The 18419-nt window shown below is 39.9% G+C and overlaps 1 protein-coding gene across 1 annotated transcript in view; it reads left to right on the top strand.

Moving 5' to 3' along the window:
• Window positions 1-18419, top strand: part of hdac4 (histone deacetylase 4) — a 145129-nt gene that overhangs the window by 35233 nt on the left and 91477 nt on the right. Inside the window, exon 3 of the mRNA XM_067603111.1 lies at window positions 18304-18366. Coding sequence (XP_067459212.1) covers window positions 18304-18366 — 63 coding nt within the window. The remainder of the gene's footprint in view (window positions 1-18303; window positions 18367-18419) is intronic.

The following is an 18419-nucleotide window of genomic DNA, read 5'->3' on the forward strand; positions in this document are numbered from 1 at the left end:
ACTGCTTACAACTGGAGAGGAGTGGACAGATTGACCTTGAAGGGTTTTTCTAGTCAAGTTGTCTAAATGGAGAAAGCATCTACCAAATTAGACAGTAAAGGATTGTGTGTGTAATCAGGGTGTCCCTTCAAATATAACTGAATCCCTTAGTTACGGATCATCTGTCTGTTTATAATTACTCGTTCAGAAGTTTAAATATTTTCATAGAAATGTTTGAATGTATGCATTATTATGGTATTTATTTAGTTTCATCACTAAGTTGAAGTTATTAATGTTCCCACTGAGAGAGCACCAACATTACTTTTCACTATTTTAGCGCTCAAGTTTACATTTCACCTGATATTGAAACTTTATATAATCTTTTACTGAGCAGTTTAAACTACAGACAAACGTAGCGTAGAGACAAAAAACACGATACTTAGTACAAGTCAAAAAATTTAAAAGATGTCACACAATATCTAGGGTGTGTATGGATAAATAAAAGGGGGTGAAAATGTATTTTAACTATATTATATTACAAGAAAGCGCTCTTGTTGCCATAGATACAGGAACAGACCCAAAATAGCCTTGACATTCCTTTCTTAAACATAACTCACCTGCTTGCATTAACAGGACAGCTTTGTTTGTCAGTCCATATGTGCAAAATATTATATTTTCATTACTTTTTCTGGGCTTTTGCAGTTTTTGCTTCCTTTTGTTTTGTTTCACTCTGAAAAATTGATACACAGTATGGTCTGGTAGAGGCTAAAACAACTTTTAATGAGGTGATTCCCTGAGTTTTATAACACACCTCCGTGAAACTTGGCTGTCCTTCAGACCGGTGCTTCTGCTGACTGATCTAGGAGAGTTTCGGGAGTGGATTAGTGCCGCTGAAGAAGCTTGTTGACATCAGATGGTATGGGAACTATGAATCCACACACAAGGCTCAACGAAGGAGCTCAAGCAAACCTGCAGCGGGCACGTAGAGAGGGGGAAAAACAAATAAACTAAGCCCAAAGCAACTATCCCCACAGTTGGCATTTCCCCATACACATTTGGTAGAGAGAGAGAGAGAGGATGGATCTAAGCACATTTCTGCTTATCACTGAAGAACTTACTGCTATTTTCTGAGTCTCAAAAATATTCAACATGTGTAACAAAGTGAAAGGATTTGTTAAATTATTAATTATATATTTTTGAGACTTTCCTCCAAAGAAAAACAATAGAAACAACCCAAAAGGTTGTAATGTAAGTTGCCCAAAAGTGACATATAGTTACGTTTGAGTGACAGACGCCATCCGGTGACTGTTGTAGTTATGACCCACAGCAGATGACTTAGAATATAAAAATGGACAATTTTCCTCATTTGGAGGAGGAGCGGTGGGTGGATGGTATAACAGTGGACTTTACAGCAGGAAACCGCTGTTTGTTTCCTGTTTCCAACCGTGGGTGACACATTTTCAACCATGATGGTCCCATAACCTTAACCCCGTGGTTATTATAGTAGCCATGACGACGAAGGTGGCCTAACTTTAAGGAAGTAGTGACTTTGGTCCAAACCATGATCTTTCCCAAAAAACAACCAAGTGGTTTTTGTTCTGGAGTGCACACGGTCAAACAATGTATTTGGTTGTTTGATTTGGACGACTTGTTATATTTTTATATGTTTTTATTTCTTTTTAAGCCATTTTACGTCAGATGAATCGACATCAAAAAGTCTTTAATAAAACACAAGTGCAATTTGATATGAATATGATTTCAAACATTTGAACCAGTTGCGATCTGTGACACTTCCCAGATGATTCACGATAACAGAGCACTATTCAATTGGAAAATTGATAAATTATTCACTGCCTGTCTTGTTTCAGGGATAAAAAGTTATGTCCAGGCATGAAAACTCAGTGTTATATGGGATACTGTACTTGTGTAAACAGGGACACTTGCTAAATGAAACATACAGGATAAATCACAGAGCCCACTATGATGGATAATAATAATAATCATAATGACAACGCAATCCACTCAGCATCAGATTGCTCGGTAATGCCACAGTAAACTCTTGCTAAACCCTTAGTGAGTCAGTATTATTACAGATAATCCCCTAGTCTGGTTTATATGACGTGCTGGTCAACGCAAGCCTAAACCACACACACACATATACACACACACACACACACACACCACTCTGTTTCCAAATTGATTGCACTTGAGCTATTGTCTCAGTTTCAGCAGCCACTCAGATCACAGCACAAAGCAGATGACTGCTGTCACTGAGAGACTGTTTTAGCTTATTGGTTTTAGCGCTGGCTGAACGCTGTCAAAGGTCTGTCATTAACTGAATGTATGGCCCAGTGTTTACTGGTACTTAAAGGCATCGGGTTATTGGAGATTATTTCACAATTCAGAAATACTAGTTTAGCAGATGGATATCTTGTTTGTTTGTTTGTTTTTATGCTCTTGCTTAGCTTTCAAGCTGTTAATTTCCGATTTTTATTCATCAGTGTAAGTGAATCACATACATAAAACAAGGCGACAGCAGTCCTGATTTGACTTCATGTTCTATAAAATTCTCCTCTTCACATGGAAGCAGTTCAGTTTTTTTTTCTATGTATTTCATTCAACTAAATAGTGGAGCAAGACAGGAGCGGCACATGAAGGAGAAGTCATTGAACGTAAACCAGACAGAAATAAGTGTATGTCTGACATTGTCTCTACAGGACCTGACGGAGTATTTTCAGAGGGTTTCAAGAGGATTGTTGCTTTCTATAAGCTTTTATTAAAGGCAGTGAGCACTTAATGTGTCGGATGATTGCTGTACCATGCAGCACTGAGTGAACCAGCAAAACATTTTGTTTTTCAGCCTCAAAGATAAACTGTTTTCTTTGCTATGACCGAGTCAAAAAACCTCCTCCACCACACCACCATAACCTCTCAAACCTGAGCCACATAATCAGTTCAAATGGTAATCTTCATCAAGTATATATTTTGTTAGATGTTCAGTTCTGCCGCGCCGGTCCAATCCAGAAATTGTCGGTTAAGATGTCTTCAAAGTGGACAGAAATCGACTTCACAGTGCAGAAGCACAGGAGAGCCAAATACTTGAACTGAGGTTACCATGCTCATCCTAGCTTGCTTTTTAAACAAGCAAAGAAAAACCCCACCCTCCCCCCTAAAACCTCTCCAAGCACCTAAGTCCAGGAGCTTTGCCAAAAGTAGCCTAACGCTAAACATTCACAGTGCGGGGAAGAGAAAGCAAACTCTGGGAAGGTACAGGATTGACGTCAGAGAGAGCCACATGTAAGAAATTCCTTCCTAATTACTGGGAATGCACTGGCTTATTGTATAAAAAATGTTCCGGTTCATATTCATCTTTCAAAAGGTGCCTCTTTGTTTTATAGTTCCTGCTACCTTTCAGTGCTGTACTAATTCCCTCTGTTCTTCTACTTTGGCCAGCCCTATTATTTCACATCCTTTTCATTACCTGCTTATTTTTCCTCTTCCTCTCCAGTTCCAATTTCTTCTTCCTCCTCCTCCTCCTCCTCCTCCTCCTCCTCCTCCTCCTCCTCCTCTTCAAACCACTGTATTTCTCCTCCTCCTCTGCTTTCTTCCCTTCTCTTCCACTCTGACTTACAAAACTGCTTTGCACTAGATAATTTGAAATTTGACAATTTGACACCTACGCCCACTTCTGCAGGGTTTTTTTTCTTGCGTGCTGTAAGGCTGATATGTTTGGATTATTTCTGCTGACCCACTGGTCTCGGTGCTGCACCTGTTATTCTGCTTTTCAAGAATGTGCAAGCAGTTCTTGACTGTTTTCACAACAGTTTGAAAGAGACCTCAACTAAGGCTTTCTCTTTATTGTTTCCTTGATCTCTGTACCTTGAACAATATTTGTATGATTGCTTATGACTTGATCTTCCAATAAAAGCTGAAGACAGCAGATTGCTTTTGAGGTTTTTACTTAGAGCAATTGTGAAACTGTGAAAACAGTATTAAACAGTCCCTCCAGGATTTCACAGTTTTTTTGGGATTACTGCGGCCAAAAATGCTTGATTTTGAAGTGGCTTTTCTCAAAAATTGTGATACAATCTTCAGTGTAGTATGTGCTCTTTTTGCAGCAAAATCGCAGGAATTTGGAAAAAGTGCAAGCAAAGGAAAATAATGATTTTTTTAAACTACCTCTTAAGTAATCACTTCCTTTGATAAAAAGCATACTGCATATCACAGATACAGCTATATTTCAGTGCTAATTTTTAGATTTATGTTCTGAACATGAGAACCGTGGACCCAAAGTTGAAAAGTTAGTTATAAAAAGAAAATACTGTACTTGAGTTCCATTCATAAGCCTTTATGAAATTAACTTTCACCTCAACATAATCACCCAATGAAATCAGTCAATAATGCCTTTACAGCCATTAACATAAAAATATTGGTTCGTTTCCAAAGTGCCCATTTTTATGTTTGAGGTAGATTATGTCCATTTTTCATCTCTGCTCTCTGAACAGCACATCAACTCCTCTGACTAACTGAATGCAAACCAAAGGTATAGTTCAGGTTAAATGAAAAACAAAGTACAATCTCTTACACCTATAGGGGATGTATACTAACTCATGTATGAAACTACAGTTCAGCAAGATTTTTCCATTTTCCACCTGAATGTGCGCCTGAATCTTTGCTGAATGTGTGCTGCGATGACGTAAGTTACCAAGACATGAAATGCGACATTGGTCCAAATCACAAGTGGTCTGTTGATTTGGCCATTTCATGCGGAAAAAGTTGTGGTAATTAAACAAAATCGCAAGCTCACGCAAATATTATGGCCGTTTCTTTTATTTGTATTAATTATTGCGATTGCAAAACCGCAATTTCCTGGAGGACTGATTAGACAACAGATGCAATGATGGTGATTACAAATCAGAAAAAGATACTATAAACAACAGTTAGACCAAAGTTACTGTAAAAATGAATTAGTACAGTAAAAAGGAAACTGAATTCACAAAAGTATTGACTAGCTGTCAAATGAGTCACATTGTTCATGCCAGGAACAAACAAAGAGTCACCAGTAAAGATCAACATTAAGTCCTGATAGGAAGTACAGTGCTGTGAAAAACATAAATACACATGAAGTCTACATGAGTAAAATACTTAACAGTAATTCAACGGTTACTAGTGTTACTTTGAATGTTGCATTAGCAAAACATTAGCTCTATATAGTTAGTAAAGTGGCTAGCTTGTTAAGCAGTAAGCCGATCATAGAAAAACTAAATTCTCCAAAATCACAAATCAGCAATAACAAAACAGCTGTAATAAAAGGAATACCCACAGATTATGATCCAACAATGGCATATGGGGAGTAGATAAAAGGACTGATCTGACAAAATGGTGGAAAACAATGTCAGTTAAGCTGCAACTGCTGTAGCTCTATGCCAGCAGAGGTTTCTACAAACAACAAGATGTTCAACTGAAACCAAATGCAGTTTATGGTATTTTGATGTTGTTGTGGCACAGGTAGTACCAGCTACAAACAGGCCACAACATACATTGAATGCCTTGGATGCCAGTGTCAGGAAAAGCAAGCCTTACCTGAACCCTGATTGAGCTCGAGTTGCCTCACAGTCTCTTCACTCTTCTCCCCGTGGTGTCGACTCACTCGACCGGGTGTTAGGAGCCGGGCCCAGTGACCTCTTGCATTGCCAACTGCTCACTGAGCTTCGCGTTGATTTCCGTTCGCGTTCCATTCAGAAACTAAACCCAAATACTTCACGGATGAGAGTTCCATCACGGTCTCAACAAAAGAGCCATCAGCAGCACGCCACTTCTCTTTTCTTTCTCTTGTCTCCCTGGTGTCTGCTCTCTCACGGGTTCATATTAGGTAAAACCCACCTTCTTGATGTTTTAATTAGTTGTGCAGGTATTTGGTCACAAAACAAACTATTGGACAAATGAAAAAATAAATGAATGAAAAGATGAAAAGTTAAGGAATCACCGATAAATGTCTGTATCAAATTTTGTGGAGGCATTTCAGTCAAAACCAGAAATCTGAACATCATGGTGCTGTCAGAGGGTGAGTTTGTACCAAATATTATGCCGATCCATTCAGTAAATGTTGAGATAGTCCACTGGATATGTGAAAAATTCTACCCGCTGATAGCACTAAATAAAAATTCAGAGGATCACCAGAGTCAGTGGGATTCATCCTCTCTGGAACAAAAATTCATGGCAATCCATCTAATGCGCGTTGTATATTTCAGTATGGATCAGAGTGTCGGACAGGCCGACAGACTGACCGACGCTATACAGTATATCTGAAAATCTTAACCTTTATCTTGACTCTAGCCTTCATTAAAATTCCAAATCTTTTCAAGATAGTGACAGAGCCAAGCTAAAATGGAACAGGGTGTCTCTAAAATCAGTCTTCCTCAGAGATATAGTGCTTTAGTGGAAGGGGGGGATTGGCTGAGATGAGTGTGGAGAGAGTTGATTTAGGAGAAAGGAGTGTGATGGTGAGCTGTGAGGGGGTTTCACACACACAGGGAGGATTTGTGCTGAAAATGGAGACAGGAGGGAACCGGGGGATTTGTGGAGGCTCCCATATCGACTGGAGGAATGCCTTTGGCTCTTATTCTTCCTCCCTCTGGATGCATTTTATTAGTCTGGGGCAGTTACTGATCTAACACTTTCTGGTGGATGGGAAGACAGATGTTACAAACAAAACAGAGTTGGCAGACGTGGGGCTGTTGAAGTAGTAGGCCACTTCTTTCCTTCACACAGGCACTCTGCTTCGGCACCAATCAGGATCATAAGTGATTTTTTAAGAAGAAGGCTGATGCTTGGCTTTTGTGTGTCTGAAGGATCTCTTGCACCTCTACATGGCTACACTTCCTGTAATTCAGTGTACTGGAAGGACTGTCTTTTCCCCAAAAAGGCCTCCAAATTAAACAACCAAATATGTCGTTTGACCATGCACTCCAGAACGACACATAAGAGCGTTTCTTAATATGGCACCTCTATGGGCAATAATCAGCAGGACAACGTCATTTGTCTTTCCAAAACCGTTACAGATCAGTTAAAAAATAATGATGTTTTAAGATCTGGTTAGGTTGAGGCACACTTGGTTAGGTTTAGGGAAAAATTATAGTTTGGGTTAAAATGATCACTTGGTTAAGGTAATAACATAGGTTAGGGGATGATCGTAGTTAAGTTTTGAGTCTCACTTCTCTATGCATGCACATATTGCCTGTTTAAGTTTAAGACCTCAACAGTGCTCATACCGGAGCTGGATACATGTCACTTACAAACATGAATGTGAACCATCAACACAAAAAGATTGGATTTGACAAATAAATCAGAATTGGACATTGAGAACTGTACTGTGATGGTAGCGTAAGTGAATTAGGGATGGTTGATATGGACAAAATCAAATATCACAGTATTTTTGAACAAATACCTCTATTGATATTGTGACATTATTGTAGGGATGACCATCGGGGCTTTCCAAAAACACTCAGTAATGACTCAGTGGGTCGAGGGAAACAATAGAACAGCTAGAACAGTCTGGTTAGTTCAGAAAATTACTTCACTTTACTGTAATGCAGCCTTTCAAAACCAGGAGAACAAAACACTTATGCCATGTCATGATATTATGGTATCCAAAATCAAAGAGCATATCTAGTCTCATATCACAATATCGATATAATATCGATATATAGCCCAGCCCTAAATGTATCATTTAACAAACAGCTTAATCAGTCATGAAGTTCATCAATCAAGTTTTATTAACATCGGCATCAGGCAACATTGTCAGATTGTTATTTTGAAAGGCCGGAATCAACTCAGTAAAGCAGCAAACCAGTATGTTTCTGTCTAAACTGATGAGTCTCCACCTTGTCAGTCCAGAATCTACAGCATGGGGGGGGCAGCCTCAGGGCCCTGCAATACAGTTACCATTTATTTGGGTCCTTCCTCTTCATTGGTCACAACACATACACTATTCTTGGAAGTGTGAAGTGTGTTGCCCTATCCCTGACCCCACCCCATTACACTGCACTCCTGCCAGCAGCACCTGAGGCTGTGGTACACTGGGACAACCCCTTCTGTCAGAAACTCTTGCTAACTGTATTAATTTTTTTCCTCCCCCGTGTCTCAGATTGCTTTACTGTGTCTCTACATTTAAATTCTTCTCAAACTGTTTTTTTTTTTATTTCTGTGAAACTTCTAAGTCTGGATCACTGCAGGCAACCAGCAATTATTGGACAAGTGTTTGATTTTCCTCACAGGTGAAATATTGATTTGTACAACATAACAGTTTCTTTATTGCTTTACTGACCAAAGTTTACCATACTATTAGATGGATTTGTTGATAGACTCGTGAAGTTGACCATGTCCTCTTATGTCTGATGCACTGTAGGTGTGCAGACATGCATGTCATTGAGCAAGCTTGTGTTTTTTTAATCAGGGCTCATGTCCATTTACATTGACGTTGTCTCCAATAAGAATTGAAACTGTACTTGACTTAAGAATAGTTCTTCCTTTAATTTTTTCTTTTGGAAATTCCACATCCTCAATTTAAACAGAAATTTCTCAACTTACTTGAAAGGTTGTGAGGTTAGTTGTATCTGTTTTCAGGGCACAGAAGGCTAAAACTTGCATTAATCAACATTTTATTTTGATAAACACTGAATCAAACCACTCTGTAAAAGGTTGTAGCCTGTAGGGCCTCAATTATGGAGAATCATCACAAAACCCTGCGGCCCTACTGAGCTTTTTCACCTGTCTTAAGCCCATTGTTTTGTCATGGTCAAGAGCTGCTCCTATCAACGTTTATAGGCAGTAGTTTCCAGAAAAAAAGGTCTGACAAACCCATTGTACACCTACCCAAAACCAGCAGACAGGCAAAGAACATAGTTATGGGCTATAATGTATACCTAGATATTTTCCTCAGGGTAGAAAGGAGTATGTGCCTGTTTGACTTCTACTGTAATTTTAAGGTGGCAAGAAACACGACGAATGCTAATGTTGCTCTGTGGCTGCATAAACCCCTAACATTATAGAGCAATAATATGTCATGAATATGTGTCTGTTTGCTTGTTTTGGGGTTCTTCCATCCCCTGTTGGTGTGGTATGCAGGAAACACAGAAGAAGAATATATGTATGAGGCACTTTTCAAAACCAGGGTTACAAAGTGATTTACAAAGTGCGAATGCAATCATATAATGACAAAAGCACATGACTCAAAGACAAGCAAAAGTTATTGAAAGAATAAAAATAAAGAGAAACAAATGAAGGCAATGAAGCATGACTAAAACGCCTTTGGCTAAAAGAAGGTCTCATGCTGTTTTCAGAGAGAACGCAAAGCAAATTTTGACACGGCACAAATACGTACGAAGTCAATGAAGCAAATTTGACTGGGGTGATGCGAAGACGCATCTGCGTGAGTGAAAAATGGTTCAACTTGAGCGAAAAATTTGCGCATATCCTGGGGCTATGAATAGAGAAAAGGAAAATCGGAGAGAGACTGGAGGAAAATAACAAAAAACCAGAGTTAGTGAGTTCTCAGTTCTTTTTCAGTCAGACGCTGAACTGAACACAAACACACAGAAACACTTTCACAGTCATGGTCGTCTGTTGCGAACTAGCTTTCAGCTAATGCACAGTTGGTATTTTTGGCTGTTGGGGCGAATAAACACTAACGGTCTAGTTGTGAAAGTCATGCGAATGACACAAGGTGAAAATTTCCTTTGCATTCAGTCTGAACAAACCATTAAGATGAGATTTAAGTTTGCTGACCTGACCGCGAGGGGGAGATTGTTCCATTGCCATAAAAAGAAACACCTCTGGAGTAAAGCCCTATACCTTCAAAAAAGTGATACACACTTGGACACGATATTGCTTTCATCTTTGTCCCTGTACACACGTCAATGTACAAATGTACAATGTAAACAGCCTACAGAGAGACACAATCACAAGCCTGAAGTACACACACACACACACACACACACACACACACACACACACACACACTTGACACCGGTGGCTGCAAAGCACACTTAACCATGACCCAACATGACTGTACATGCTGGGAATCACACCCATATTCCAGGCATTGACACACACAGCGAAACACAGTTCTTGTGAAAACAAACTGTGAGACACAGAACATGTAATTAATTCCAGAGGTTTACAGGATGGCTTCTTATGTCCAGTATCTATATGTCTCTCACATTCACATATATTTTTGTAAGGTAAAACTCAGTAAACTGAAGAATAGTTTGGGATAAAGTCACAGGACAACAGAATCAAGGTCAAGTTGCTTAACAAAGCACAAACACCATAAAAATAGACCAAAAATACGGTCACAGGTTAAGTAGTCACTGCTTTGGTTTGTTGTCATGGTCCAAACAAACACAGATGCTTGAGATATTAGTTTGGAATACTTTTCACAGGAACTTTATAGAGCTCTACCAGTTTCGATTTGTCACACAATCGGTTCCCACCACAAACATGAGACATAAACTATGATTGCTCTAGCATTAAAAGTTAAGATTAGCACGGTTGTTCTCAACATTTGTTTGTCTTGGACGAAAGGTCACATGTGCTAAAATTTGATGGAATAGCCAATGATGCAGGTGGTCGGAGTATTCTGTGTAAAATCGGATGGAGACAGATGCAATGCAGATGTGCTCGGATCTTGTACTTTTCCGGGGTGATATTGATGCATATATATCGTAGACTCGCATGCATGTGTATTACAATATTTGTGACCTATTGTGTAAGTGGAATCTACCATGTGATGTCCACATGTGTAATGCTCTTACAAACAGAGAGGCCCTTCTCTCCAGCCAGTGACCCCTCCACTCCTCTACAGATGTCTTGGTTCCTTTTAGTATACTTTTCAGACCTTTTGGCAGTGAAATGACACACTCTCTCTCTCTCTCTCCCTCTGTCACACACACATACACACACACACACACACACACACACACACACACATCTTTGTCTTAGGTATCACGGGGATCTCCTGTCTCCCTATGGACTTGCCTTGTGTTGCCTGCCTGCTGCCAGACCACATGGCCACCCTTTCTGAACAGCTATTGTGTGTGTGAGAGTGATGGATTGTAGGGCTGGACCGTATGACCTAAAATCTATAGCATGATAAATTGTCATGTTTAACTTGATGACAAGAAATGTAACAATATTTTTTTTGTGTGTGTTTCTATTTCAGTTCATGATATTGTTTTTTCTCTTGCTTGCTCACTTTGGATATAATTTTCCTCATATATGACCAGTTATAAAGTCAGACAGTTCATTTCTCGAACATTGCGATAGAAGTAAGTGTTCGGTAAGTGGAAGATTTCTATTTATTGCCCTGGCCTTACAGATTATCTATGATGATAATATTGTGTATATGAATGTTGGCATACTGGATCTGCACAGACAAATATGCATTCATATTCATATGCAGACATAGTACAGTACACACTTTGCAAACACATGTACACCAACCTAAAAAGGTCCAGCAGTAAAAACAAAGTTAAAGGCTGTGGTTTATCTTGTAGGTTTAAAATGCCCAGAGGAAGTGCTTAGAACTTGGTAAACATGGCCGCAACACCAACAAGTGGTTTTTAGCAAGGCGGTGGTGAGAAGTTACAGTCTGTACATCGACTCAGACAAATGAATGACTATAAATAGAATAACCAGAAATTCTACATCTTTATGTGACATATACACAGTGATGTGTTTAGTTGGGGGGTTATTCGGCCCTTCTTCTTGACTGTCACTGCCAGCAAGTGTAATTATTTAAATATTGATAAAACATAGGATTTGTTTGCTATAATTGCTCACCTTTTTGGAAGAACTTTGTGTTTTGTTGACAAAACTGTCAAAGTGAATATTCGAGTGGTGGTAATTATAGTCTTTTACATAAATCCAATGGCCATTTTTCAGCTTTCAGCTTTAGCTTTAGAGCGATGGTATAAAAGTTTGTTAGTATGTTTAGAGCTGCATGAGACTCACCGCTGAGGAATTTAATTTGCTGGAGTCTGGGTGTGAAGGTTATGTCCTTATGAACACACGTAGAGGAATGTGCACTAAACCATGGTGGTGATTTGGTCGATACAGTCGTTAGCTAGATGTTACCAAGTTTGGCAAGGGAGATAACTTCCTATCAAGGCTGACTGTTGACTCTAAATGTAGAGATTAGGCAGTGGTTATTTTACTGCCTGGCACCTACTGGCAAGTGTTGTTGGGAGGTTTAAGGGAACACAGAATTAACTCAGTTTTGGCGACTTCTTGTCATGCTCATGATCGAATCATTTTTTTTATATGGTGCTTGTGGCTCACTAGCATCATGTGAATAAATCATTTTAAAAGACTAGATTAGATGAAACTTAAAATCTCAAGAAAACTGTCATGAAGTGAGAGAATGTCCGATTTTTGATAATTATGTTGTGAAATCAGATGAACCTGTAAAAGTAGTTAATTTTGTTTTCAATCACATGATGGATATCTCACTTTGGAATGAATCTCCTCATATTTTGGCTCCCCAGCAGGTTATCTTGTGGTTTAGAGTGGTGGTGACAGGTTGGCGTGGCTGGCACACTCTCAGACTGGCTCGGAGTTTGGTTGTAGCAGAAGGGCAATTTTGGTGGAGCCTCAGCAGACAGGATGGCATAGTTGGCAGAGTGGAGGGTGGCAGATATTGAGGGCTCAGAATACACCAGACTGAGTTGTAGTGAACTAGACAGGTTGCTCTGGCTGGCACAGTGCTGTGGTGGTTGGCGGTCAGGTGGAGGTAAAGTTGGATTGCAACAAGCTGACTTGACACCTTCACGGTCTGTCAGTAGTAAAGGTGTGTGTGCTTGTGTATACCTTTATACCGTGTACCTTAGTATACAAGTGTGTCGTTATGAATACTCTAGTGTTTGTTCTCTGTATATGGTTTCCTGCATCATAGAAGGGTTATCCTCACCACTGTACACCGGGTGTGTATCCAGTGAAGCAGGCATGCCTGCTTCCTGCAAACCTCTGAGCCAACTTGTCTTTTTGCCAGGTATCGGTAACTTGGCACTCTGTCTCTTCCTTTTCCATGTGGTGATCACGTATGTCTATCCACAAGGAAGTCTGTCGACACATCAAGGCTTTTACAAATGGGATATGACACATGTAAAAACAGCAAATCACTTTCCTGTCTGGGCTTGGGGGCATGAATGTACTTTTTTTAAAGCATATATGATTTTGTTGCTGGCCATCTGTATATTCATACATGTCACCGGAGAGATAGAATATGCTTAACTGTTGCTGAGGGCCATGCATATGGCACAGGTCACATAGGTCAGCACATTACAGTATCCATCAATGGCCTGAGTCCACATGACTTTCAGAGTAACATTGTCCTCATAGTAGCAGTGCTATACACATCTCTACACAGTAAATAACACCCTGCAGGGCATGACTTACTTACATAATAACATATTTCTACACATTATCATGTACAATACTCTTTTGTTCTAAATAGTGTAAAAATGAATGATGCAAAAAGCACCATGTCCCTTGTTAACACAAAAAACAGCGAACTAGTGGCAGAATATGTTTAAATTACACTAGAAAATAAAAAAATTCTCTAAAAGTACATGTACCCTTGTAATGATTAGATTTCCCACTGAAACTCTGTGCCATTTCAGGTGCCCTTTTTTCCATTGAAGTGGTCTGCAACACTAATCAGAGCCAAAGCCTGGACCACAGAATGAGCTGTAAGAGGTAGTGGACCTCTCTGTCTCATCGCTCTTGAACTTTATCTGTTGTTACCACTGTAACCGCAGATAATAGTTGTACTGTCGAGAGGACAAGTATTCAACGGTGACGTAGTTTGGACAGTGTGGATAAGTAGGCCTACCTTGTTTAGAAGGGACAAGTGTGCTTTGCAGGCAAATGCGTGGTTATAAACACAACATCTAGTCCAGAGTGAGCCATACACACATGTGCTCTATCCATTATGGCCGGCCCTGGAAGACAGTAAATCAGGAGCAAGGCGAGGGGAAATTAGACCAGCTGTTAGCTGGAGGATTACATACCATCACCAGTATGGCTGTCCAGATGTAACACATTGATTACCAATTCTGAACACTGATTTTTTTTTTTACACTGTTCTTTGGGAAGTAAGGGAGATGTGGTCTGTAAAGTTTAAGGGAGTAATTTACTGATAATTCAGTGGATTGTCAGATTTTCGTTATCAGTTTGTTGATCTTTTTTCTTATGAAGTGATAATTTGCACCATGTTGTTCACACTTTCCCAGAGCCCAAGGTGACGTTCTCATATTTCCTGTTTTGTCTGACAGTCACTTCAAATATATATACAAAGCAGCAAATCCTCACATTTGAAAACCTGGAACAAGTTCATGTTTGACTGACATGATCAGAATCGTCAACTAGTGATGGACATTTTCTTTCAGCATCAGAATCCTGATATATTTTGCTTTTAACTACACATTTGTGACCTATGTGTAACCCTGCGTTTGTTAGAGCACTCGTTGTGCTCGTCCTCAGAAATAAAACACTGTGCATGTTGTTGTCACGTTTTACATCATATATACTGGATAAAATTCTCAACTCCAGCTGTTGAGATAATTTGGCATTCATCTGCCTTCTTGTAGTCAGTATGTGAACAATGCTTCTTGTATTGCAGGCAGCTGCTTGCCTTCACTAAAGCGCTGTTAAAAGCAAGTGCAGCAAGTCTTAGTTATGTTATAAACCATACAGATTGCTTAGCTTAGCTAGTAGTACTAGTATCAATAATATAGTAAAACTAGTTTTAAAAGAGCACTCTTCTTGTGTGTCTTTCTCTCTCTCTCTCTCTCTCTTTGCACATTTGTTTGTTATGGTTTCCATGGAGATTGCTTCCCATCACTGTGTGTTAAAACGGAGGGCCCTTGACCCGTCTTCCTCTGCAGGCGTCACAGGTCAATGTCATTTGACTGATACAAGCCCAGATAAATATACACATGTACGGTCTACAGTCTGTCCCTACATGGACACACACACACACACACACACACACACATACAGATTCACACGTACAACTCAGTTTCTCTGTCTTGCTCTCTTTGTCTATTATTGTCTGCACTATCATAGACTTGGTGATGGGTTTTAAAGGAGCCAATGAGCAAAATGAGATAATAAGCATTATTAAGTGCAACAGAGGGAAGATCCAAAATATTCACTTACTCCTTCAACTCTTCCTATTTGTGTGTGTGTGTGTGTGTGTGTGTGTGATTGCTCTGCCTGTCTCTCGCCCATCAAGCCCTGGTGTCGTCTTTCTGCCATCTGCCACCGCCACCCTACTGACATGCACACACATACTGAATCCAGCCTCCTTATGATGCTAAAACAATACGAAACTTCTCTTCTCATGTTTTTTTGTTCACTTTTTTTTTTTTTCTGTTTTTCTGGCACAGTTTTGTGTTAGCATCCACTTTTGTCAAAGAAACAAAGGACTCAGACTTTCCCTTGAATATGAAATTCAAGAATATGCATTTGGTGTGTTTGTCTGTAAGATATGAATATTTAATTCAGCCCCTCCTTCCATCATGTATTAATCATGGAGCAGTCTGCTTAGGCTGAAAATAGCGCCTAGCAACCCAGAAAAACAAAATCCGTAGTATTTGTGGGTATGTCATGTGCTGCTGCTCGTTCATGTGTGACACAGCACATGGTCTCCTCTCACATTTTCCCTTCTCTCCACACTTTCCCCAAGTCTGTCTCCAATAGGATGATGGTGATTGAGATTTCTGATGTTTGCATGAGACAGCTGCAGCCGTGCTTACTCTTCAGAGTTTTCCAGTTTAAAAAATGTTGCTGTCTTTTTTTTTATCAGTTTCAGACTTAAGACAATATTTGCTTGTCTTGTACATATTCTTTTTTTTTACTGAGATTTGAGTATAGCTTGTTTGCGCTGACACCCACTTAGTACAGGCAAAGTTTGGAATATGTCACTCTAAGAAAAGTCTTCCTCCTGAAAGTGTTGATAATTGCAGGATTACTGACCCCACCATCCGCACCAGCTGCCAATCTTAAAGGTAAACTGATGTAGGCTGAGTAATTACATAATTTCAGCCTGGCTGTTTGCAGGTTGGAGCAGCAATATGGCAGCAGGTGTGTGTAGAGAGCAAAGAGGTGCCTTCAACAAAAGGGCTTTAATTTAAGACCATAGGGCATAGGAAAAGTGGTTCATAAAACCGAAGCAAAAGCCTGCCTTCTGCCTGGCAGTGTCACCCAAAGGCCACAGTTTCTCCGTGATGGTATCCCGGGAAACGCTCTGAAATTCATGTTTGCAGGCTGCTTATGATTCAGTCCAGGCGGCTAATCATAGTATGCTCTGTGTGTATAATACATTCAGAAAGTATAGGAACACAGATATGTTTTTTTAGTGTATTGAATCCCACTCTACTACATTGTACAGTACCAGGTCAAAAGTTTGGACACACTTTCTCATTGAAGTGAATGGGAAAGTGTGTCCAAGCTTTTGTCTGCCATTGTATTTGAAATGAAACGATGACTTTAAAGTGCTGACTTACAGCTTACAACACAGGAATTTCCGTGTATATACAGAGCTACAATCCTCACCCTGTTGACTAAATGTGGATATAAATGTCCTGAAAGTCAGCACCGTTTCATTTTCATTGTTTCATTTCATTTCACAACAACAATGTGTCACTGTCCTGGTATTTTCTTAACAACGCTGCGTGTCTTGTACGGGGGCCAAACCCAGATCAGGTGGGGCCATGAATACAGTATGACATAATTTTTTCGTAATGATTCGGAGGACATGTTTATATGTGATACTAGCTGAATAGAGGCGGTTTATGTTCCCTTCAGAGCTTCAGACAAGGCAAGTCAATAAAACAAATTGTGTTCAATTCGCTGTGGGCCTCTTCGAAGCAAAGTGGAACAAATTTTGATTATGCACTTAACGAAAGGCTCTATAAAAATGTACAGATTTGTAAGAACTTATGAGACTTTTAAATGCATTGATTGTGGCAGGAATGTAGAGAAGTGGGATTTTGTGAGAAAAGAAAATATGCCTGAGTGTATTTCCTAACAGGATATTAAGAAATAGGTCCTTTAGGAATTTAAGCCCCTATTTGTTGCTGTTGCTTTATTATTATCTGGAACATGTAACTGCACAATCATGACACTAGGGCCTGTTTTTGTAAAAGTAATGGAAGCACGTGTTGGACTGGGCTCCTGCACAGGGATTAAGACTAGTTGGTGAAGACTGAAGTGAATTTCTGAACCAGATTCATTTAGAATTTCTTCTCGGGTAGTCTGGATTAATATGGTGGAAGAACAAACAAGTACTTATTGACAGGAGAAGCCAAAATGAATAAACCTTGGTGCGATTGCATATAAAGCCAGTGGAAATAAATTAGATTAGACGCAAGTGGTACAAATTAAGGCAAAAATGCATCCGTGAAGTTCAAATTGTTTCAGTTTAAGCGAAAAATTTGCACTCATCCCAGAGCTTTACGAATCATGAAAGAAATGCGATGGAAGACCTGAGAGACTGGAGGGAAATAACCAGAAAGAACCAGAGTTTACTGTTGAGTTGTGACATCAGTCAGAGCCCCGTTTGGGACCATCACATCACTGCATGGGGACAGTTCTGGATGGTTCCCATAGGAAAGCTCAGGGACGTGGCTGCTCTTTATGAGAGGTGGGGAGGTTAAGACCTATATATTTGCCAAACCAACCAGTTAGTCCTCATCCTTGAAGTCTTTTCCCCTGTAAAAATGAAAAATTGTGTTGGAAAACACTTCTGGAAAAGCATAAATCGTACCTTTGTGTCACTTTTCCAAGTTAGTTTTCGAGCGCAGCCTCATTCTGGTGTGCCTATCTGCAAAGGGCTCATTACTTTCACCTGAGGCCAGAGGGCAGAAAACACCCGCTGGTACTTGACGGTTGGTAAGAACCGCAGTCATAGTGGGAGTTTTTCCTCCCCAACAGCCACAAGGGGCAACGATGAACCCATTCAACACTCGAAAAGAAACTTCTGCTACACTGTTGGGTTTCTCGCTCACTCACCCTCTGTCTCCCTTTTTGTTGAACAGATATCATATTACTCTGCTCTGCTCTTGTCATTTTCAAATGACAAGAGCACATTTTCCTCTCATTTCCCACTTCTCTTGTTTTCTCCATATCACCATTTCTCTTTACTTTTCTGCATTGGGAGCTGTGGACAGATGTTGGTGGTTTCAGTCCACTGAGCAGCTTTGTTTTGATGCCATATTGAAGACAATATTTAAGCTCATTTTTTTACTTTTGCTCTGACAGGTGGCTTGACCAGCAAGGAGCAGCCTCTGGAGCTTCTTAAACCGGCTACACTCAACCATTTCGGTAAGACTTTGTGTCATGTGTGGTTTTCAGTCTTACTGCCGTGACTGTTGGGA

This window comes from Thunnus thynnus, chromosome 11 (assembly GCF_963924715.1).
Source record: "Thunnus thynnus chromosome 11, fThuThy2.1, whole genome shotgun sequence".
NCBI classification, from domain to species: domain Eukaryota; kingdom Metazoa; phylum Chordata; class Actinopteri; order Scombriformes; family Scombridae; genus Thunnus; species Thunnus thynnus.